The following is a 25,852-nucleotide window of genomic DNA, read 5'->3' as shown; positions in this document are numbered from 1 at the left end:
GGTATCTTGAGTAATGACTCAGGTCTATTTCAGAGTCTTTTGTTATAAAACCAATGCAACAAATGAAAACATGGTTAAATAAAAACAAGTATACATTATAAAAGTACATATTTATTTAATATTTGTTTTTAAAAATCAAAACACATTTAATGTATCAAAGAGCACTATGCTAATTACAAACTTTTCTCCATTTATAGTTTTTATGTGGTCATGCTACAAAATACACTATGAATGGTAAATAATTTAAAGACTACCAAGCCAAATTCTTTTATAGCCATTTAAAACTGTATTCTATAAAGATGTAAAAATAATTTTAAAGTAAACTAATCACTGGAAAAAGAAAAAATTCTTCCCAAGTCAAAAGAACTTTGTATTCTGAAATGTATACTAGTTTACAATGTGAAGGACAATTTATGTACCCTGAAAAATGAAGGCTCGTTGGCCCTCCCTGGTGGCGCAGCGGGTTAAAGCACTGCACTAAGAAGCTAAAGCCACTTCCGCATGAGTTCGATCCCCGCCTGCCCTGGAGGAGATCCACATGGCGTGGCAGACCTCTCCTGACCCGCCCGCTGCTCCCCTCAGCAGTGTACTTCGTTGATCTGCCTGTTCTGCTCCCCACTCTGTCCCTGGTGAATCCTCTCACCCTCCACATCTCTGGCCTGTACCCCAGTTCTGTACGAATAAATAAATAAATCTTTAAAAAAAAAAATGAAGGCACGTTTCAGAAAATTTTGCTGACAACAAGCAAAAGGGAAGGTAGGCAAATAAAACTGAGTCAACTAACATATGGGTAATTTTTGTTTATGTACAGAATACTACACCTTAAATGAAGTGATCTATTGTCAGAGGTATAAAGTTTCTAGAAAGACCATTTGTCTTACTCTGATGTAATTTTTATATAATGAAATCAACCAAACTTTTCTTGACCAAGTTAAGATTCCCTGGCTCTTCGCAGAGTTTTCTACAATCAGTTTTTCTACAAGTGCACTCTTCAAACTTTCTGCTTCCATCTCCCATAAAAAAGTATTTACAGGGCGTCCCTGGTGGCCTGTGGGTTAAATCTCAGGGTACCACAGATATAACCTGAATTTGATCCCTGACAAGGATGTTAACCCATATAGGACACAGAAGATCTCTTCTCACTACCCCTTATCAGTGTATTTCAGGAAATCCACCTGTTCTGCTCTCCACTTTGTCCCTGGTGAATCTTCTCACCCTCTGCATTTTTGGCCCATACCTCAGGTTCTTCGATACCCCTCAGTAGCTGCCCCCCGCAAATGTTATAAAAGGATAGTAATAACCTATAAATGCTTTCACATATTTTAAAGATATCTCATTTTTTCACCATAAGTTTAAATTGTTACAAAGGATATAATTTCTAGAACATTAAAACATACTGAGTTTTTAAAATAAGTTTTATCCTTTTATGCAAGTCAAACAAAAATCTTTTGGATAGTGTAATACCAAAAGAAAAAAAACTGGAAACAACCTACATATTCAACAGAATAATAAATCAAGATAAATCCATTCTGGAACTATCAAGCACAAATTTAATGAGGTATATCTATAACTATTGACATATTAAGACTGGAACTAGAGGAAGCTTCAAAAAGAATCTTTAGTTACATTGTACTGCTAAAAGTTTCATAATTAGAATATACATATGCATCAATCAAGTAACCAGCTTTTTGAAAGAAGGCAAGACAAGACACTTCAAAACCAAGTCATCACCCACTCTCACCATGGGAATAAATCACTTACTTCATCAATAAAGGCTTGTTCCGGCTCTGGCTCTATTGTTTCTACCTGAACATCATCACTAAATTGTACGGTCTTCTTCTCTGTTTTAACTGTAAAACAGACATTTTTATCTTTCCTTATAATAAATTTTAAATTTATTTTAAAGCCCTTTAAGTTTCAAGAGCGAATTTGTGTTTGTCTTATACTCCTGTAGGCTGAGACTCGAATAAATAATTACACTGTTGATTTAGGCAATAGTAACAGAACATTACTTTACGAAATTGTGTCAAGATTCCCTCATTTTCTCTTCTAAAGGTTTTATCTCTTCCATAAAAGATTCTCCACTAAAAACAAAAATTATAGTTCTGAAGAAAAGACTGTTCGTAATCTACTATATAATAGAGTGTATCTATTACACAAGTTTAAAAGTGGAGAACAACAAAAAAAAAAAACTATTACAAAGGCATTAATGAACTCCACAACTTAAAATGAATCTTCTTTATAAAATACCAACCCTTTCAATGGAATATTTCATTTACTAAGTCACCTTTTTCCAATAAAATGAATTGGAAAGTTAGCTATATATTCTACAGCACTCCACTCAGATGTTTTCCTAACATCCAGAACAGTAAAGAATTTTGCAACTTGGCAGAGATCTGATATTTCCAATAAAGAAGTCTGTATTTTTCAGCTATATTATTTTTGCAGTGCAAAAGTGTGTTATTAACAAATCATCAAGACATTGGTCAGAAGAATAAATTTTTCAGTATTTTGTTCAACAAAAAAATCTTTTAAAAACTATTTAATGTAACAGTGAATAAAGTTATGATCAACATACCAATTAACCTTTTTCAAAATACTAACAAGAAGATAGTTTAAAGGAATGAAACTCCTTTCTCATTATAAATCAATGTAGTCAATATTCATAAAAATATTAAGAATCAAATGCAAGAGGCATTAGAAAGGTAAAATTAAGAAAGGGAATGTTTACAAAACTATTAAACAGTCTTGTTGGAATATTACATTTTCTTTAATGTGGAATTGCAAGTCCATGAAATATGTCTATCTTATAAATGAGGTGAACTATGACTTTAAAAAATTTTTAAAAACTCTTGTGTAACAGAGAGCTAACAAATAGCAAAACCTGGGTTTGAATACCAATCTTTTTCCACTGGACCCATATTACTGGAATTTGTGTGTGATTGTACTGAGAACAAGAAGTCAAATCATTTACATATTCTGCACTGTGTGATTCCATAGAAAATTAAAATAGTATAATTTCCAGCATAAGGAATATATTCATTCCATTCAAGACTTCACAAAGACAATTCAACATATAAAAAAAGTTCAGCTAATTTTATTTTCCCATAGGGGTTGGGGAGAGACATCTGCTACTTATTTTAACTTTTTATAACTTTTTATAACTTGAGCCATTAACAAGTAGAAAGCTGGGAAAGCACTGTATTTCACTGGCTGTTGCCCATAAGAGAACACATGGTGAATTTCACATCCTAACAGCTGATGATACACAAGTCTGCAGCACTCATAGAACTAATGCTTTTCTATAGGCATGTGTGTACACATGAGTGCATATGTATATGAAATTACTTTCATATGTATAAAAGATAGTGTTTCCATAACATCTTACTAAATCTCCAAAGCAGAAACAAACCAACAAGGTCAACTATCTTATTTAACACATTAAGTGGGCCTGTTGCCTTATAAAAATGATGCTTCAAGGACCTCGCTTAAGCTTGTTTTTCTAAGATTAGAATTATCTGCTCCTATTTCTTATCCATATGGTCCAAAGCGATGTTTATGAGAAGAGCTACAACAAAATTTTGCAGCTGCATTGATGTTTAATGCAAAAAAAGGATGAGATATGATCTTCATGACATTTCCATTTTCATTTTGACAAAACTTCAAGACAATTCTGTCCTTTCAAATAGATGAGCAAAAATCAAGCAAAAAAACTAACCATTTAATCTAAGTGCTGCAATGTGTTTCTGAAACTTAAAAATAAGTAAACTCCATTAAAAGAATGGGAATCTATCTCTATAAAAATTACCCCAGAAAATCTGGTACTATGAGAGGGCATCATTTTACCAAAGATCTATATCATCTCGTTTGTTGTTAAAACCTTTCCTAAAGAGAAATGTTCTTAAGTTTTTAAAAAATTATCTCTTTAATGTTAATAAATATTTTATGTATAACTTATTATATGAATATGTATATAGTTTATATTCCGGATAAGATGCAGGGAAAATAAAAAGATGACTAAGACAAAGATCCTGTGATTTTACAAAGATTTCTTAACATTCTCATAAACAAAAAATAATATAAGCATCTTTTACTGTATGACTTTCACCCATTCCCTCTTCTGGCATTATAGAAAGATGACAAGCAAAAACTTGCCAAACTATAGCTATCAATTTATATACAGAACTTTTAAAACACTAAACACTGTAATGACTAACAGATATCTTTTTAGAGTAGAACATATATATGTTTTTTCTTAAACAGAGATATAGTATAAAAACTTTCTTGAAGAAACCATCACTATGAAAATACATTACAGGATATGCAGGAATTCTGATAAACTACCAGCTGTTACATGTCTTATGTCTATTATGCCTACCTCTAATACCATTTTTCCTTTCAAGTCTCACTTTCTAATTCATTTCTCCTAATCAGCAAAGGTTTGAAAATCAATAAAATACCATGCTTTTATGTTTATGATAACTTAATGTCTGACATAGGAGCTTACAGTCACCTATACAGCTTAAAAGTCACTGCTAGTTACTAGAGAAATAGGCTCAAACTCTGAATAGGAAGAATTCTCAGTGTGGTCACACTGCATTCATCACACTTTTATCAAAAATTAAATAGATAATTCATAAATTTCATGCTTTTTTAGCTTCATTTTACAGACAATCTTGGTAAGAAAGGTGATTTAATTTCAATTCTTAGGTGATCACATGATTTTTGATAAAAAATCTAAAGCTCAGAGAGCTGCATTTTTAACAACTTGCATGCACATAAACAAAAAATATGTCATTTATATGTCTTGCACCAGAATGCTGAATTTACACAGCTTTCTTTAAGAAAACATCTGTGGATAATCAACTAACAGACTGAAAATACTTACTCATTTCTGGTTCAGCAGTGAGATCTGCAGTCACAAAATTAGATGGAAACAAACCCATGCTCTGATGAGTTTCACCTTTCCACCAGTTGGGATCACTATGAGGAATAAAAAGGAATGCTTTACTACATAATATGAAATTTTATTCTAAAAATCTGTCCTTGATAGTGTTTAAGATATGAATTGGACCACAACCTAGAGAAGTAGATGATAAAGGCATCATTATTACAAATAAGAAGTTAAGGCCTCAGAGAAAATAACTAGCTATTAAACATACAATTCTTTATCTTTTGGAAGGCAGGAGTATTTTGAAGATCTAATAATAATAGCAATAATAAAAAGGCTAAAAATCAAGAGACTCCCCTCCCAACACACTTAAGAATTGTCAAATCCAGGTAGTTCATAAGTACCACAGTGAGAAGCTTTAATAAGAAGAACAATACACTCTAAATCTTGGTTTCCATTCCAGTACTTTTTCTTCTACACAGTAGCAAGTTCTTTTTCCCCATAAGAGAACACATAAACTAATAAAATATTCACTAGATATACACAAATACAAACACCTGTTCAACATTATATCCCCACGTTAGTAGAAGATAGCAAACTCTTGAATATTTCTGAATGAATGATCAAGGCTTTACACAACTTCCAGTGAACCACCTCAAAATTCATTTCCCCCCACTTAAGAGAACATGCTAGAAAACAAGTGTGATACTATAGAAATAACAATAAATCTATTTGACTTCATTTCCAAAACTACTTGCAATTCTTATTACTTCATTATCAGTAACAACCATCAATAATTTTAAGTAAACACAAAGCTGTAATAAACAAAATGTGTTACTTCCCTGATAATAATATAAACATATATAACTCGTGTCAAATTATGTTGTTCCACATGGATGTATTGTTCAAGGTAAATAAATTCAATATATTATGTGTTTCTTAAGTACAAATTCCATATATACCTGCTCATAAAATATATTCTATGTATTTTCTAAAATCTTAACTTTTTATAAGTTTAACAATCTGTATCATTTGCCAGAACCAAAAATGAATATATACAACTAGGTATCCACCCAAAATAATAAATAGTAGATGAGAAAAAAATTCATCACAATATGAATCCAGACAGTATGACCAAGCAAAGCAAGCAAATGGCACACACATCTGAGTTGATATTTTTAAATTACATTTAGTAACAGCATTCAACAGGAATAATATGAAAGACATACAGAAATAAAATGTTATGTTTTCATATGAATGTTCAATTCAATATTAACCATTACCTGTCATCAAGAACTGTAATAATTTCTCCAGCTTTAAACGTAAGTTCATTATCCTCAGCAGCTTCAAAGTCATATATAGCGCGAACTTTTCGGCCTTCATGATGGTGGTTAGTTACAAGATTAGATGTGCTTGGATACAAACTGGAAAGGGTGGTTGACTGCTGCCTTTGTTCCTTCAGGGACAACTCAATGGCTGGAAAATAATTTTTTTTAAATAAATAATAGTTTATTTTTACATCATTTTGTGCATTTTTCCATCTCAGTTGTAATCCTGTGGGCTTCCCATCAGCAAATTACACATGTGCCATCACCACAGTCCAGTGCATTTCCCTCCCCCTACTGTTGTTGATCACATTTCCCACTCCATCCCCATAAAATGTCTCTGGTATATAGCTGTTCATTATTATCACTGAAAATAATGGATTTTAAAAGACCCAAAATTTTAATAAAGTCAACATACCAAAGAAGCAGAAAAAAGTTGTCTAATGGTAAAAATTCTTTCACAATAGCGTAGCTGAAAACTAGGGCATATCATTATATAACATACTAAGTAAAAATTATTTTCTCAATTGTAATGATTCATTCACAACAGAAAACTTAAAAACAATGGACAGCATGACAACTAGTTTTATTTACAGATACAATTTAAATAACAGATGGGTTATTAGGAACCTTTAAATGTTTTTTTAAGTTTAGCTGTCATTTAATGTTATCAAAATCAGTTGGAAAATCCAAAATCCGAACCCTCATTGAGGAGTTACTAAATCATAACCTCAAAAGGTAGTCATCTCAGCACCTATAATTTATTGTTCTAAAGTAATTATTATATAATTGGCATAAGAAGAAGAAATAGTAAGTAACTACAGGAATTCTCACTTTAGATTCTCCCAGGATAGAGTTCATCACCATCCTTCTCTAATGAAGACCAACACCAAGTTTTTCTCACGCTCTGCAATGCAATCTTAACCCATAACCTTTCCTCCCACCTCTGTTCTAAATTGATAAAAGGCCTAATGGGAAGACAAAGCTTTAAAATGGTCATAGGAAAATGACATCCTACTTTTATTTTTAATTACTTCAGGGAAAAATATTAAATCAAAGAACCATCTTTTCAGGAACTTAAAAATGTACCTTTTGCCAAATCTTCTTCTTCCTTTTTGTTTGCCACAGTACCAGGATCTTTGGCTACCAGGGCTGGGCTTGCTTTTGCCTGTTCTGCAGCCTAACACAAAAATGGAACACAAAATGAGGATTGTTCTCAAAATTTCCTACCCCTACTAATCTAACAGCTTACAAGATTTCTTGTTAATTTACTACACACTTCTGAAGTAGAAAAAAATCAAAATGTAGCAGCCTCCATTCTGAAAGCTGACGGTGACAATAAGACTGAGAACAGCTGGGTACTGAGAGCAGACCGCCTACATGCTCGCCCAGACGGGTGTTAAGTGAATAAGCTGAAAGTGAACCAGATGAAAATTAGAGAAGACTAGAAGAGATGTGAAAATTTTTAGAAAAAAAATTCTAAAACCAGAAAAGGGATTGGGAGAAGGAAGGAAGGAGATGGTTATTCTCAAAGTGTTCACTTTTATTTTTATAAATTTAACATCTCTTTTCAAGGTTTATTGCTTCCTTCCAAATCAAATAATCAGGAGCCCAGATTCTTCCTTTGGCACCCAAGTTTTTATAATATAAATACTCGTGAAATTATCCTATTGTGTAAACCAATATAATAAGTAGTTAACTGAAAGTATAAGTAAACAAATACACAAAAGGATAAACACTTAAGATCAACACTTAATATAAGCTTCTAAGTCACAGTGGCCTCAGGCTTCCTAGAGCAATCAAGTCAAATCATACTCAGTGCACCTTACTAGCGTCATTTTCTATCAGTTATAAGAAATTTCTAGAATACATTAACTGGTACTTTTATATCTTGAATATACATTTGCCTCTATTTATAATGTCCTCATTATGGTTCCTTTTACTCCATTCACGTCTTTTCCTGTTAAGTTTTCAGTCACTGGTCAACAAACAGCCAAAATATCACTCTCTTAATGAAATAGTCCTAAACCCCTGTATTAAAGATATTCCTTCCTGTGTTTTCCTCTAATAAAACTCTAATATGGATGGGTAAGATCACAAGCTGTGGTGTCAAAAACTCCATAGTCAGGCAAGTAGGTTCAAAATGCCAGATCTATCACTCTCTAATGTGTGGCTTTGGATATATTAACTTCTTTCTGCCTCAAGTTCCTCATCTTCAAAGTAAGGATAGTAATAGCAATTATACATGACAAACTGTTGGAGTAAACCAACACAAATCTCTCCCAAAATCAGATGCAATGGGAATCATTTGTATTTTAAAACAAAAATAAAACACTGTCTCCTGGGAATCACAATGTATGAAAATGATATAACAACTATAACATGGTTAACTAGAGCATAAAAGATGCTGAACTGGGAATAAACAACCTTACACAGTTGCAAAGTTTCTACATTTACATGAAATAATATAATGTTAACTCTAAATAGATTTTGAAAAACTATAATATATATTCTAATTCCCACAGTAACCAGTTTAAAAAAAATGTAATTCTAAAAATTATCATACGTATAGCACTGAGAACTGTGCCTACACATAGTAACAGGCAATATATCTCGGCTTCTATTATAATTATCTGTTTGCATGTTTGTCTCCACAAATAGGCTATATGTTCCTTAACAGTTTGAGCCTAAATTTTACAATCAATAATTCCTGAATGAATGAAAGGTAAAATATTTCACATTACAGTAAAATATAGTCATATTCCTTGCTTAGTATATTTCATACCCAACGAGTGCAGAGTTTATTTTTAGAAAAGTTGATCAGAAAAAAAGCTCCCAGGAGTTCACCAAATAGACCTTTAAGTACTCAGTATGATCCATCTAGTTATAATCTTTAGCTAGATAACAATGCTTTATTCGGATACCTCTGAAAGTTCAAGGCCTTGTTGGTACTTTTTCCACTGTTTGTGAATTTTTTTCATCATTTAGTGAATATATAATACACACATATGAATCTTTCTGTGGCATATGCAGTAATTTCTATCAGTGAAAAAGGAAGTACCAAAAAAAAGTATCTTAAGCCCTACATTCCAGAACTGTACATTTTACAAAGTTCCTTTCTAGCATCAGGTTCTATGATACCTGACTTATCAACTAGTCAAAAACAATAGTACTGATAGGATACCTTTACTTCTAGTGAAATATTTGTGATGAGAGAAGTGAAGCAGCATGAGTTAGAGTTTTCATTTCATAGTCTTCTATACTTGGATGTTTTTTAAAAAGCCTTATATTTTTATGAAGCTTTTGTTAAATATGCTGAGAAAGATCTAGTCTGAATAAAATGTAATAATGACTTAAGCAACAATGTGACTAAAATCTAAAGGGAGTTCTACTAGATGATGCTAGATGATATATTTTTTTCATTAAACATGAAGCTTTCTACAAACATGGTTTTCTATAAGCTTTTCAGAAACTACTAAAAATATCTTACTTTATATGCACTTTACATATCTGAAAAAATGGCAACTATAACAAAATTAGCTTTCATATTTCATCACATCTAGATGAAAGAAAACTCTTAAGTTTACTATTGAAGATCCACATCCTGACTCTTTGAAAGTAACCTAACTTACATACCAAGCAATTAATAAATGCTCTTGCCAGTGTTCACTCCACTTCTTATCCTTTGAAGTCTAGTCTGTACAGACACATATCCACTAACCTCTATAGCAAACGGAAGACAGGATCGTGTAGTGGAAAGAACACTGGACTGAGAGTCAGGAGGCCTGTGTTCTAGTTCCAGCTCTGTCAACTACTAGCTGTGGCCCTGGGCAAGTCACTTAACCATTCTGGGTCTCAGTTTCCTCATCTGTAAAATGAGGGGATTAGATTAGAGAATCTCTAAAGTTGATCCCACAAATATCTGAGATTCTAGGTTAACCAAATGAAACTACATACCAAACAGATCATTCATTCTTCTTCCTTCTCTTATAGGAACAAATTGCCTTTGTAGACTGAAGTGTAGTTGCACTGAAGAGCAGTGCTTCTCAAATTTGTACATGCTTATAAAATTATCCAAAAATCATGTTCAAATGGAGATGCTGAATCCACAAGCTTGGAATAGCACCTGTGATATACTAGTTTCTAACAAACTTCCAGATGATGATGACGATGATGATGATAATGACCAGCAAACCACATTTTGAGTAACAAGTTCTAAAATAAGTTCTCAGGATTTGGAAATATTATTTTGCTAAGCATCTATACAATTTGTTTTCTATAGTAAGTCTATTCTTCGATAATTAAACATTGATTTTATTGTTAAGAAACTTATTATAAGGTATCCATGGATTATTCAGCATAAAATTATCCTTTAATATAAAGCTTAGAAATTATTGTGAGAATAGTAAAACTCAGCTATCAGTAAGAAGAAATACTTATTAAAGATTAAACTAAACTACAATCAGATTTCCTGTTTAAGAAGAAAAATGTATTTTCCTTCCTTCATCTCCCAAATATATCTCAGTCTTCACATTTCCATTGTACTCAAATAAAATGAAAACGTCTTGAGAAAAATGCTAGTGTCTGGATAAAGGTGAATAGTCTACAAGGTTTCCTCAAGTAGTCAAACCCCAAAATCGGGCCCTCGGTAGCTGAGGGTTTTTTCTTCATCTACTGGGGGGAAAAAGTAAATTACCACATATCTTAAATCCCCTTGATTAGTTGGGTATCCTAAATATGTTTTCCAGAAATAAAAAAATAAAAGATATCCTTTCATTTTTTTTCTATGACATATATTATGTAAACTTTTCTGGAATCAGAAGTTAAACCTTTCAATCAATTATACCTATTAGGAGAAAGGAAGAAGAGTGATATATTTGTCAGGTATTATTAAGGGAAAAGATGTTTCAGATGCTTCCCTCCCACTGGCCCAATACCATTTTTAATGTATATATTCATAAATCTCAGTCAAAAGAACTACTAAAATCATCCTTAAATTTTAAGGATATCCTGATTTTTGAGCTGTCATTCTTTGTAAATAAAATCACAGCATTAAAACATTTAACAAGATTGTCAGTGCTACCTAAATTGAAGCAATTATTTCTATACTATTAAAACCATATGAAATACTTTACTGCAGAATGTTAAATCAGTTCATTTATAAATAAGGCAAAGTAGAAGTTGGGACACATTAATACTCCACTATAATATTTTCTGGCATCTTTAAATACAAGGTAATTACTACTAGCAAACATTCCACTGGAGTGGAACAAACTGACTGGGTTTGGAGGGAAAAAAATTTATACATGGCTAATTTAAAATAAAAAGCTATAGTACACAAAACTTTACAAAATACCTGTGAGCCAATAGCTGGAAAACTAACTCCTTGTTCCTTAAGATTCTTAATCATTGCTGATATTAGACTAAGCTGTGGATCATTCTTAAATTCATCTGTCCATTCAACCATAAGAGCCTTCAGTTTCTCACACACTTTAGGATGACCCTAAAAATAGAAGAAAAAATTATTAAAAAGCACTAATTCCTTGGGAATTTAATATATATACCCTGAATATAAGAATTAAGTGTTGTACAAATCACCTTTTGAATCACAAATTATGCCTAGCTACAGATGATACATGTGAAAATATAGTTGATTACAAGAAGTATACTAATTTTATTTTCACACTATAAAAAAAGATACATCTTTGTACCTCATTTCAAATAAAAACAAATCAAATATGTAGCATCTTATTTTGAAGGTCAGGAAGACAGAACATTTTAGAATATATTAAAACTAAGCATGCTTTGTTCATCAGGAAGACAAAAGTCATTTGGTTTATCTTTTTACAAGACAATAAAAAATAAATTGGAAGGGATAATATAAATATTAATATTCCTTCATTCTTAATTCCTGACTTTTAATAAAGTGCAAGACTGTGTTTCCTTCCCCAGTTCTTTGATGCCTGGTTTGAGGTCTAAAATATGTCACTATTCCTGAAATTTTTTTTTCAAAATAATGTCTTCCCTTTTCAGTATAAAGTGAGTAATGTTTACTATAAAACACTTGTAAAGTAATAACACTTTCTTCTCTAAGTAGTTGTTTGTTTTCCCAAATAGTTGTAGTGTGACTACTAACTATAATTATGAGTGCCATATCACCAGTCAAGTTACAAAAAAAGAAGGTATTAGAATCTCTCCATAGAAAGCTGTACAAATTTTTTTTTAATTAATTTATTTATTTATTCATACAGAACTGGGGTACAGGCCAGAGATGCGAGAGTGAGAGGCTTAACAAGAGACAGAGTGGGGAGCAGAACAGGCAGATCTAAGAAGTACACTGCTGAGGGGAGCAGTGGGCGGGTCAGGAGAGGTCTGCCGCGCCACTTGGTCACCTCCGGGGCAGGCGGGGATTGAACTCATGCAGAAGTGGCTTTAGCTTCTTAGTACTGTGCTTTAACCCACTGCGCCACCAGGGAGGACCCAAAAGTTGTACAAATTTTTAAATGCACTGTTTAACACACAAAACTCTGTATTTTGAGAGACAATGAGGACATTAAAAGATTTGTTTATTAATCAAAAGAAAATACATAAGTGTTAACTTAAAAGAAGCAAATAGGAAAAATTTTTTTTACAGAATCATGTTTGAAAAAAGTACAGAATTTAAAATTCTTATCACATTTCTGCATATTTTTTACTTGAAATATGAAAATATCCATTTTCCTAAAAACATCTGAAGCATTTTCACTTTTAACACTTTAAATTTTTTTCTTAACATGTGCCAAAAACAAAAAAGGCAGAATTATCTTTAGATGTACTCATTTTCACAGGGAAAACTCACAGATTACTCATTAAGTCTTTTAAATGCCTTGAATTGTGGGATTTGGATATTTTATATATATTCAATTAAGTAGTCAATATAGTATTAAATTCTGTGATGGTCAGGTAGTAGCCTTATTATGTCAAGATGAAAACAAAACAGCAGTACTTCTAAACAGTTCTACATCTAGAAAATACCACTGTGCCTACAAAAATATTTTAAAATTAGGCCTAAAATAAATTGGTAGAATTTATCTGAGAAAGAAATGTTTTTTTTCTTTTCAGATCAAGAAAAAGAGGTTAAATGCTCTAATTTGACTTGGAAAAACCCAACTCTCAAGTTATATAAACTTATAATGAAAAATACAGTATTTACTTATATATAGCATAGATATAGCTTAGCAAGAGTTAAAAAAACAAACATTACCTAGTCCTTTGTGATTTAAAATGTGAAGCACTGAACTGTAAAATACATACATGAAGTAGATTGCATTAAATCAATTCTGAAAATCATGTTCCTTACCTTGTTTAATACATTGCTTACTTCGCTAGCAAAATCTCTTGAACAAACTTCTAAATGAAAAATTTTGCCACAGTTTGATACACATGCTCCTAGAAGCTAAAAACAAAAACAGAAGTTAAAAGGGCTCACATCTGGCAGATAATTTTGTGGTATAACTTAAAATGAAACCACTTACAGTCAGAGCTTGCATGGCGACATGAGGATCTTTATGGTTCACTCTCCTCATAATAGATCGAAGACAATCTTTAGGTCTAAAAACATGAGAAATGAAACAACTAATTAATTATAAATTCTTTTTTTAATCTACAATAGGCAATAGACTGCCATGTGAAGGGGAAAAGATGGTAGAATGTTAATTTTTTATTAATGACACAATTGAAGACTGTAGATACAATACCAGTTTTTTTAATTTTTTCAAAGATAATTAAGACATTCTCTAAACAATCACAGAGTAGGCATTTCAGACTAAATGCTGATGAAAAATGTTCTGAAAATAAAATGGTAGTTAAGCCAGACATCTGCCTTGACTTTCTGCCTAGAGATACTTTCCCAATATCAGTAAAGCTTTCTGCCTAAAGGCAGTTTTTGAATCTTGGTGCAGGGAAGATGACCCCAAGAAAAGAAGAGATCTCATTAAGTTTGAATTGAGGAAATAAAAATTTCCTCAATTCAGAATTCAGAAAGGCCAAGGAAGCTAAATTTATAAGATGGAGTGGCAAGTGCATGAAAAAAAGAGTTTGAGATACCCGCATGGGTGTTCAATTAGGTCTATTGTGGGAAAAGTCACCACATAGGTTAAGAATTCCATGAGGATGGGCAAGAATTATGTTAAGTTGAAGAGTTTGCAAAGCTTACAGTTTCAGAAGCCATTAAAAAATGGCAAGTCCTTGTTGAATATCCAAAGCTTTCAGTGGATATATCGGAGAGTTTAAGTCTTGGCGATGGAGCTAAACTATACCAAAAGCTTACTCTAAATCAATTCTATAAAACTTAAAAACAAGCCACAGAAGAATTTGGAGTTGATCCAAATGCAAGTTAACTTCTGACAGAACTAAGTGTCATACTCTTCAACAGAAACACAATAAAACCTGGGACTCAACAATGTAAAATGCGTAATACTAAACAGTCAATAAAAAATTACTAGAGATGACAGGAAACAAAGTCTGACAAATACTTAAGATATAACTGAGTGAATTGAAATACAGATAGGACAGACATGACCCTAACTTGAAAACACAGGGAAAAAAAGAAGACCAAAAATATGGAACACAAGGTTATCACCATAACTGTAAAGAGAAATAAATATTTTAAAAATCATAAAAAAATACTCAGCTGGGATCTTCCCTAGTGGCACAATGGTTAAGTCTCAGCACTATCACTTCTATGGCCTGAGTTCAATCCCTGGCCAGGAAGCTAACCCACATACAGCTCTGGCTCAGCTGTTCTCTTCTGTCTCACCTGCTGCTCCCCCTAGCAGTGATTTTTAGTAAATCTAAATGTTCTCTCCCAACTGTCTCTGGTGAATCCTGAATGGGAGGGAGGGTAGGAGAAAGGGAGGGAGAGAGGGTAGAAGGGAGGGAGGGGGAAGGGAGGAATCTATTTAAAATGTATTCAACTGGCATACAATAAACAAATGAAAAAGAAACAAATCATCTAGACGATAGTAGATTTAAATGTTCTAGCTCAAAATACAAATATATTAAATGCAAATAAAGTCATGTGTTACTTAACTTTAAAGATACATTCTAAAGACTGTATTATTATTTTTTTAAAGATTTAACTATTTATGCATACAGAACTGGGGTGCAGGCCAGAGGTGCAGGGGCAGCGAGAGGATTCACCAGAGACAGAGTGGGGAACAGAACAGGCTGAATGAAGAAGTACACTGCTGAGGGGAGCAGCGGGCAGGTCAGGAGAGGTCTGCCACGCCATTTAGGTCACCTCCGTGGCGGGGATCGAACTCATGCTGAAGTGGCTTTAGGTTCTTAGTGCTGAGCTTAAACCTGGTGTGCCACCATGGAGGGTCCTGAAGACTGTATTATTAAATAAGCGTTGTCCCCAAGAAAGACTGTTATCCTGTCCTTAAAAGGCTTGAAACCTGAATAGTATTCCACTGTGTATATACACCACATCTTGATACAATCATTTAGTTCTGGGCATTTGGGTTGTTTCCAGGATTTACCTAATGTAAGTAGTGCTGCAATAAACATAGGAGCGCATGTATCTTTCTGTGTCCTTTGGTTGATCCCTAGGAGTGGAATTGCTGGGTCTTATGGTAGCTCCATTTTTAGTAGTCTGAGGAAACTCTATACAGTTTTCGATAGTGACTGTACCAGTTTGCATTCCCACCAGCAATATAGGAGAGTTCCTTTTCACAACATCCTCACTAGCATTTGTTGTTTGTTAGTTTTTTTTGATATGTGCCATTCTCACAGGTATGAGGTCGTATCTCACTGTGGTTTTGATTTACATTTCCCTGATTATGAGGGGTGCTGGAAATATTTTCATATGCCTGCTGGCCATTTGCAATTCCTCTTTGGAGAAGTGTCTTTTAAGTTTTTCTGCCCATTTCTTGACTAGGGAATACTATTTAGCAATCAGAAAGATAAACTCATGTCATTTGCAGCAACATGAATGGGGCTGGAAGGGATTATGCTCAGTGAAATAAGTCAGAAGAAAAAAGAAAAATATCTAATGGTCTCTCTTATAGGAGAAATTTAAGAGAACCAAGTAAGTCAGGGGAAAAATAAAAGTGTATTATTATTATTATTACAATACAAAATACAACAAAACAATACAAAACAATTATAAACCAGAGAGATCCTACAGGGGAAGGGGACAGAGTGGGATCAGGAGGAGGGAGGAATATGGGGGCGGGGTTATGGTGATGATGGGAGGGAGGAGGGAAGTAAGCATTACTATAAAATGAACAATAATATAAACAGATATATTAAAGTTTTTTTAAATGTTAAAAAAAAAAAGGCTTGAAATCTGTCACCTGGCCTCCTTATGGATGAAACCATTTTAGGTCTGTTTCCAGAATAGAGATTTTGTCCATATGTAACAGAATATTTGATCTGGAGTAATTTTCTTTCACAATCAGCTTATCTAGAGTTTCCAAACTTTTTTTTTATTTTGCTTAGTATTCATTTTCACATTACATAACAACCAGTTGTTTAAAACACATAATTCACAGTAAATTAAACATCATGATCTGGGTTAGTTGCCCCCCAACATCATAAACTTTTTTACTTTTTTTACTTTGACTATATATTATCACGGTGCTGAGAGGAATTAACTTCAGTGTGTGATCTTTAATCTGGGTCATTATTAAGTCTTTATGCATCTGATATTTAGTCCCTTGTCAAATTTTTGTTAGTCTCACTGTGCTATCAACAAGGTAGACCCATAATAGTTTTGTTTTTGTTCAAGTTTGTAGCTAAGGTGGGACGTGCCTGATTAGTAAGTCCACCACTGATTTTCCACCTTTATAGTCCTTAATAACTTTTAATTTTATTTCCAAGTCAATCACTTATTGTGCCTCTTACTGGCAACAATAGCTGAATTCTGTATTTTGTGAAGTCACAATGAGAAAAACATTAAATTAAGTCAACTACAACATAATCCCATATGCAAGCTAACTTCTTCAAATGTGTTCTAAGGAACAATTTTACTTTAATAATAACAGAACCCTCCAAACAAGAATTGTCAGTCAGTGATACTATACACTCTTTAACACATAAATGGGAGCTACAATTTTAAGACAACAAATATAAAGGTTACATGATGAACTAGAAGGCATATGATTTTAAGGAAAAACAAGCCTGCAAAAACAAACAAACTATACACAATTGAATTCAAGAACGTAAACATGCACATCAAGGAAAATCAAGTTCACTCATATATCCCTGTAATTTTCTTTTTCAAATAATAAAATTTCAAGTATCTGACTATATTCAAAACTGTCTCATTATTTATAGTGTCTACCTACTTCTAGGATATTGTTTTACAGTAATGTCAGATAAATGGTTCAACAAAAGTCTCTAATTACTAGTCAGTGGGTACTGGAAAGGAGCTCTGGTATACAATGGTATTAACTCGCTTAAGCCTGAGACTCCAATACAGAACAATTAAATACCAAAATGGTGGGGGGAGAAGGGAGGGAGGTATAAAAACCAAGTCAGATCCCCTATGTCTTCCCATAGACCAGGCTATTATTTGCAGCCTGAGACTCCATATTCTAAGAAACTACCACCCTCCCCTGTATTCAAAGCCATTATCAAGACAACTGAATGCTTTCACTAACCAGAGTTTAGTCACTTAGACTTTAACAGTAGAAGTACACATCCCAGGGTGAGGCTCTGCACTGGGAAATCCAAGAGAACAATGCCTAGTTTGGAGCTCAAAAAGCCTAGAGGCAGAGACTGGTACCAGACTAGATAAGACACTTAGGCTAGCGAGTTGAAGGGGCTCACTATAGATGCCCACCACAAAACTCTGGTATCTGCAGCAAAGAAGGAAGCTTAAATCCCTGACACTCAGTGGAGGCAAGCCTTTAGAAATACTATGGTTCTTTTCTACCTATTATCCCTTGTTGGTACCAGTTCTCTGGTCAGCTAAACAATACAAAGGCAGCAGACTTACCTACTACAACTTATAAAAATGAAAAATGAAGAGAAAGAACATATCACAAAAGCTGGAACAAAAATACTATTAGAGAAGTCTCAATGCAATAGAACTACAGAATATAACTGAAGAGAATAAAGGCTGACAAAATATAAGAGAGTTACAATTAGAATTGAAGAATCTGAAAAATATTATAAACAAACTAAAAAAAATAATAATGGACCTCAAAAACACAACAAACACAAACAATGGAGGGAGCTCAAAGCACAATGTCAGAACACAGACACCCATATAGAACAAAGAGAAAAAAGGACTAAGTAAAGAGTCCTTTGGGATAATTAAAAGAGAAATACCATTCACATTATGGGGATCCCTTAAGAAAACCTGACAAAAGCACAGAAAATTTATCTGAAGGAATAATTACTGAAAACCAACTCACCCTGGAAGACAAACTAGATTTCCTGATCTAAGAGTTTCAAACAAAATTAAGCACTCCTAGATACATTATAATAAACTGTTGAAAATCAGTAATAATGACAGAATACTAAAACCACAGAAAGGAAAAAACAAGGGTAGACTATAAAGAAATACCAATCAGACTATCTATAACTGTTCAGCAGAAACCATTTAGACAAGAATGAAGCACTAAGAAATATTTAAAAGTTCTCAAAGATGAAAATTTAAAGCCTAGAATCCTATATCCTGCAAGGTTAACATTCAAGACAAATTAAAACATAAAAAGCATCACCGAAAAGCAAAAACTAAAGCACAGATATCTATGGAAAACTCCACCCCAAAAATGCCACACATTTTTTTCAAGTGCACACAGAATTTTTTAAATAGATGATATGCTGGGACACAAGTCAACAATAAGACTACAAAAACTGAAATCACACCAAGTACTCTCTGATCGTAATGCCATATAGCTAGAAATCAATATTAGAAAAACAAAAACAAAGCAGAAAAAAAAAAAAGGACGGGGCAAAACAATACATGGTTTAATAGCTACTGGAAAAAAGGAGAAATGAAAAGAAAAATAAAAAAATACTTTGCAACTAATGAAAATGAGGACAGAAGCCGTCAGAATTTAAGAAATGCAAGAAAGTGGTCTTAAAAGGAAAGATAATTGCAATACAGGCCGACAATCAGAAGCAGGAAAAATCCCAAATACGTAAGTTAATTCTATATCTAAAGCAACTTGCAAAAGAACAAACAAGATCCAACGACAGAAGGATGGCCATACTAAGTGAGCAGAAATAGAGAGACAGATTAAAGGGACTATGCAAAAGATCTGTGAAATTAAGAATTAGCTCTTTAACAGGGTAAATTAAATAAAGTTCTAAGGAGACTAAAAAAGAGGAGCAAAAATACCAATAAGCAATTGAAGAGAAAAAAAGGAGAAATTACCACAGATGATATAGAAATGCAAAGGGTCATAAGAGATTACCATGAATAATCATACAATAAATTTGATGACCTCAAAGTAATGAACAAATTTTATATAGTTTTGCAACACCAAACCATAAAGAAACGAGATGGATAAATCAATCACATACCAATATCCCTAAATGAATAATGAATGAAAATTACCTATATTAACAAATTCAACACTTGTCACAAGGATTATACATCATGATTATCTGGACTTTATTCCAGGGATGCAATCATAAATCATAAATTGATTCCAAACAGAAAAAGAATAAATGAAACTATCACTATTCACAGATATGAGGTATACAGAAAATCCTAAAGACTCACCAAAAAGCTACTAAAACACATCAGAAAGAGATGAATACAACAAAGTGGCAGGTTAAAAAAAATCAACATTTAAAAAATCCATAATACTTTTATATAAAAACAGCAAATAGGAAGAAATTAATTCCATTCACAATGCATTCAAAAAGAATCAAATACTTCAGAATTAACCAAAGAGGTGAAGGACCTATACAAGGAACACTGTAAGACATTATTACAGTTATCGGTGATTTAGGGAGATGGAAAGACATTCTATGTTCATGAATGGAGAAAACTGAAATGATAATCTTACCTAAAGCAATATACAAATTTAATGGAACCCCTATCAAAATATCAAAATTATTTTTAAAGAAATTAAACAAAAAATGAAATTTACATAGAACCATCATAAAAGGCTCAAATAGCACAAGCAATCTTAGGAAAAATGGAAATGAAGACATTATATAACCTGACTTTAAATTGTATTACAAAGAACAGTACCAAAAACAATATAGTACTGGCATTATAACAGACACCAGGATCAATGGAATAAACTGAAAGTTCAGAAATAAATCTGTGTACAGAGTACTACTTAATTTATAACAAAGCAGTCATAACCATACCATGGCGAGAACCTCTATGATCAGTGAGGCTTGAAAAACTGAAAGGACACGTGTAAAATAATAAAGTTGAATAACCCTCTAACTCATGCATAAAAATAAATTCCAAATAGATTAAAGATCTAGATATAAAACCTGCAACAATAAAATATGTATAAGAAAATAGTGGTAATATGTTCCAAGACATTGATAATAAAGGTAGCTTTGTGGACTCAGCTGCTATGGCAACAAAAATAAAAGAATAAAGAAAAAACTGGGGTTTCTTCAAATTTAGAAGTGTTTACACAGTTAAAAAACGAGATATTTACTGAATCGGAGGAAAGTTACACATTACATAACTAAGAATGTGTTAATATCCAAGATACATTAAAAACTCACAGAATTTAACAACTGAAAAACAAGTGGTAAATGGGCAGCAGATCAGTATAGACAATTCACCCAAAAGGGTATCAAGAAGGCCAACAGATACATGGCAAAATGTTCATTATCACTTCCAATTGTGATTTAAAACAGGGAGATGCCATCTCACACCTGTTAGAATGGCACACATTAAAAAGCCTCCTATAAGTGATAGAGATGATGGAGAGAAAGAGGAACCCTATTACATCTCTGGTGGGATTGTATAACTGTTTAGCATTCAGTAAAGCAATCTGTATTTCCCTTAAAAAATCTAAAAGTGGGGCCCTCCCTGGTGGTGCAGCAGGTTAAAAGCACAGCACAAAGAAGCTTAAGCCACTTCTGCCTGCCCAGAGGAGATCCACATGGCAAGGCAGACCTCTCCTGACCCGCCCGCTGCTCCCCTCAGCAGTGTTCTTCGTCCATCTGCCTGTTCTGCTTCCCACTCTGTCTCTGGTGAATCCTCTCACCCTCTGCATCTCTGGCCTGTACTCCAGTTCTACATGAATAAATAAATAAATCTTTAAAAAAAAATCTAAAAGTGGAATACTATATAAAACCCAGCATTCTCACCCTTGACCATCTATTCATTATTTACATGGAAGCAACCTAAGTTCCCACTGATAGAACACTGGATTAAGAAGATATGCTATAACTACACTATGGAGCACTATCCTGCCATAAGAAAAGACAAAGTGCTGCCATTTACAGCTAAATGGAAAAAGTTAAAGGGATTTATAGCAGTAAAGTAAGTCAGAGTAACACACACTGGATATTTACAGTAAAATGAAAACCAACAGACATTGAGAAAGTAAGGGGTGGAAATATAAAGGGTCAAGGAAATATAAGGGGGTGGTAATGTGCTATGGTACCTAGAAGATTACTCAACAGGAAATGTATATGTGCATGCATTTAAGAAATGCACAGATTAGGGAATTAGTTAAGCAATGTGTATACTATAAATATAAAAGGTACAATTGCTAATGCAAGATATTTCCAGAATGCAAAAATATATCGTGGGATCTACATAAGATGCTTCTGTTATCAGGAGGAAAAAATAGCCACAGTGGTGAGACAGACAATTGAACACAATGATAGACAGACAGACAGACAGTATTGAAAAACTGAGGTAAGACATTGATTTCAATTAATTTTTTTAAATATTGTAGTGGATAAAAACATCAATTTAGAAATGAGCAGAGAAATACCACATTTTTCTGAGAGGAATGAACCGTTTATAAACATTGTGGAAAAAAAGCAAACATAGGAACCCGTTGGATAATCACTGTTATCAACAACAACAAAAAAAAAAAATAGAAGAAAGAAATAGAAGCTGAATGTCCTGACTTGTCTTAGAACACAACAGTTCAATGACTCTAATAGTAATAAAGCTTTGTGGTGGCTTTTTCTTTGTGATAGTAGCGTAATTGACATGTCTGAGAAGAACTTAATGGATCCAGACAGCTAAGGTAGCATTCTGGGCAGAATAACAGGTTTCTTTATAGGTAACAGTAACTCTTACAATGTGAAATATCACCTCCTTCCTTCCATTAAAGGGAAAGAATTCCATTCTTCTCACTGACAGATCCATATTATAAAAAAATATACACTAATGTCATATTTTGAATTGTGAATAAAAACTTTGAGCATAGTACTGATTCTGCCTCTTGATACTCAATACCTAAAATGTTTATTATCAGGCCCTTTACTAACAAAGTTGATAGGCGCCCTGCTATACAGATGATTCCCATCTCATACAACTGTTGTTAAGTACCAGCTTGAGCAGAGGTCAGCCTGAACAATCTCGCATGCAAGCCTAACTATGGACTAACACAGTCCTCTGAGCACTTTACAAATAGTGACACTAAGTCCTTATAACCCAGCTATGAGGTAGGCACTGTGTTACTTCCATTTTAAGGTAATGAACCTGCACCACAGGCAGGAAAGCTGAGTAACTGTCCAGATAGCCAGCTGGCAAACAGCAACTGGTTTGAGAGTCTATGTTCTAAATCAGGGGGCTAGCCAATTTTATCTGGAAAGGGATAGATAGTAATTATTTTAGACTTTGTGGCCACATGGTCTTTTTCCAAATACTCAATTTTCAATTCTGCTGTTGTAGTAAGAAAGCAGCCATAGATTACATATAAGCAAATGGGTATGGTTGAGTTCCAATAAAACTTTTACTACAGAAAAATAGTAGATCCAAATATATATGAAGAAAATATAATCTATAAAGGTAATATTCCAAATCAGAAAGAAGATGGGCTACTCACTAAATGATTTTAGAATGGGTGTGTAGTCAATCAGGAAAGAATATAGCCAGAGTCATAGCTCATACTACATAAGAGGAAAAATTCCAAATATATCAAAGAACTAAACATTAAAAAAAAAAAATCAATTAAAGGTATTAAAGGTACAGACTTTGGAAGAAATTTGGTGGTTTCTTCTGAAACAAACAGTCTTACCATATGATCCAGCAAATATGCTTTTAGGTATTTACCCAACTGAGGTGAAACCTATGTCCATACAAAAAGAAAACTGTATGTAAATAAATATATTTTGCAGCAATTTTATTCACAGTCACCAAAAACTGGAAGTAATCAAGATGTCTTCCAATATGTGAAAGAATAAACAAACTGGAATATATCCACGTAGTGGACTATTATTCGGCCATTAAAAAGAAATAAACTAGTCAGCATGAAACTTAAAAGCATTTGATAAGTTTAAAAAAACAAAAAAGGCCAGGTTGAAGAGGCAAGATAGTATCATATCCTAGTCTTATGTAACATTTTGAAAAAGGCATAATTGTAGAAATAGTACAAGTATTACTCATTTCAGAGATTCAGAAAGAGGAAGAAGGATGACTAGTAGAGGACAGGACATGTTTATCCTGCGATACTGTAATGATAAAGACTAGTCATTATGCAATTGTTAAAAAAGAGTGAGCCTTAATGTAAACTACAGATTTTAAGTAATAACAATGTATCTATAATGCTTTATTATTTGTTAACATTTGCAGCATTACTGCAAGATGTTAATAAGGGAAATTATTTGTATGTAAGTCTTTGTACTAGCAGCTTAATTATTCTACAAATCTAAATGCGTATTTAAATATTTTATTAATTATAAAATAAAAAGTGAAAATATGAGACAGTCCCACTAAAACCTTGAAGAGGGAGAATATGGTATATTTATCACTTAAAATTCTAGACTACAGGGCTGGTGGCTCCTCAAAAAATAAAAAATAGGGGCCCTCGCTGGTGGCGCAGCGGGTTAAAGCACAGCACTAAGAAGCTAAAGCCACTTCAGCATCAGTTCGATCCCAGTCTACCTCAGAGGTGACCCACATGGCGTGGCAGACCTCTCCTGACCCTCCCGCTGCTCCCCTCAGCAGTATACTCCCTCAGTCGGTCTGTTCTGCTCCCTGCTCTGTCTCTGGTGAATCCTCTCACTGCCCCTGCACCTATGGCTTGTACCCCAGCTCTGTGTGCATAAATAAGTAAATAAATCTTTAAAAAAATCTAGACCACAGAAAAGATTGATAAATCCAGTATATACAATTTTTTAAAAATTGCAATTTGAGCAAAAGTCAAAACTATAAATATGCCACTCATAGCACAGACAAGATGTGTCCCTACCATATTGAGGACTGGAAGAGGATATATACAGACAGCTTACAGAAAAGGAAACACAAACAACTCTTCACCATAAAAGAGATGTTTAATTCAGTAACAGTAAGATTCTTTTCCTAGATGTAAGGCAATCCCCTTTCAAGACAAGGATTAAAAGGGAGCCCCACCCTCTCCTCCCTAGGTATACAAGGGTGTATCCACAGAGGTCAAGAGAACTCTTGGGCAACCAACCTTCTCACTCTCCAAATTAAGCATATGCCTACTACTTTTGTTTATACCAGCCTCTATAAAATATTCCAGATTTTCCCTCCCATCATTAGTAGCACACTACAGATTCATAACTACATAATGCCTGAAACCTTCCTTCTGTATCTATATTTCACAGTCCTTTATCAACAAAAGCCCTTATTCTGGATCCTTTGCTCCTTCAAAAACCTGGCTCTCCAAAGAGGTTATTTCTCTTGTAGCCAGCATAAAAGGTAGCATTTTGTCTACCCATGTTTCTTGTACATGTGAGGTAAAGGGTCCTACTTTGTACCCTTTGCTACTTCCAAACCACTATCTATCCTTCTTTCCTAAAACACCCCAATAGGTCACGTAAGGCTATCTTCTTGCTGCAGTACATTTAAAAGAAACTCAATAGCTCTCAACTCAGTGATTTTAACTGGCTCAATGCTATTCTCTCCAACATTAAAACCACATTAATACCCAGAGACGTTAATAACAACACAAATAATGGCTCCATTTTGGCTTTTCAACTTCTACCTCACCTCATTCATTCTCATGGTCACATCCTAAATCTTTTCATTAACCAATAACTGAAAGCTCTCTGTAGTCTAACTTCAGGAACTCCAACTATCACCTTCCATTTTTCTAACTTGTTCACACCTATTACCCAACTCTGTCTTTATTTAAGGAAACTCACATCTGCTCTGGTTCCTCTGTGACTTTTAAGTTCTTAGCACCCAGTACTCTTTACTGTGTAGCTTCCATGTAAATGGTATCCACTCTGCAGGCTGCTTTGCTTTTGGTTCTTTAATTCTTTTCAACTTTAAAAACATAATGTCAATGTTATCCCCTTACATCCATCTTGCCCTGGAAAATCAATGTGGTTCTTCATTTGCTCACTATCTTCTCAGCCCATTATCAGTTTATTCCTATCTCCCACTACTAGAGCATAATATTGCTGATGGGTAAGGCTGTGCTTCCTTTATTCCCCACTGTATACCCAAAACATGATATGCATTCAGATAAATGTTTAGGTTTATCTCAAATAAATGAAAAAAAAA

At 33.6% G+C, this 25,852-nt stretch overlaps 1 protein-coding gene across 1 annotated transcript in view; it reads right to left on the bottom strand.

Moving 5' to 3' along the window:
• The window catches only part of STAM (signal transducing adaptor molecule (SH3 domain and ITAM motif) 1), a 50,510-nt gene that overhangs the window by 5,978 nt on the left and 18,680 nt on the right, over nucleotides 1-25,852 (bottom strand). Inside the window, exons 3-9 of the mRNA XM_004691279.2 lie at nucleotides 13,731-13,806; nucleotides 13,556-13,651; nucleotides 11,573-11,719; nucleotides 7,306-7,396; nucleotides 6,175-6,367; nucleotides 4,889-4,983; nucleotides 1,762-1,850 (exon numbers count right to left, since the gene is read on the bottom strand). Of these exons, the coding sequence (XP_004691336.1) occupies nucleotides 1,762-1,850; nucleotides 4,889-4,983; nucleotides 6,175-6,367; nucleotides 7,306-7,396; nucleotides 11,573-11,719; nucleotides 13,556-13,651; nucleotides 13,731-13,806 (787 nt within the window). The remainder of the gene's footprint in view (nucleotides 1-1,761; nucleotides 1,851-4,888; nucleotides 4,984-6,174; nucleotides 6,368-7,305; nucleotides 7,397-11,572; nucleotides 11,720-13,555; nucleotides 13,652-13,730; nucleotides 13,807-25,852) is intronic.

This window comes from Condylura cristata, unplaced genomic scaffold, assembly GCF_000260355.1.
Source record: "Condylura cristata isolate star-nosed mole 26May11 unplaced genomic scaffold, ConCri1.0 scaffold00030, whole genome shotgun sequence".
Classification (NCBI taxonomy): Eukaryota; Metazoa; Chordata; class Mammalia; order Eulipotyphla; family Talpidae; genus Condylura; species Condylura cristata.
This window is presented reverse-complemented; position numbering and strand designations above follow the sequence as displayed.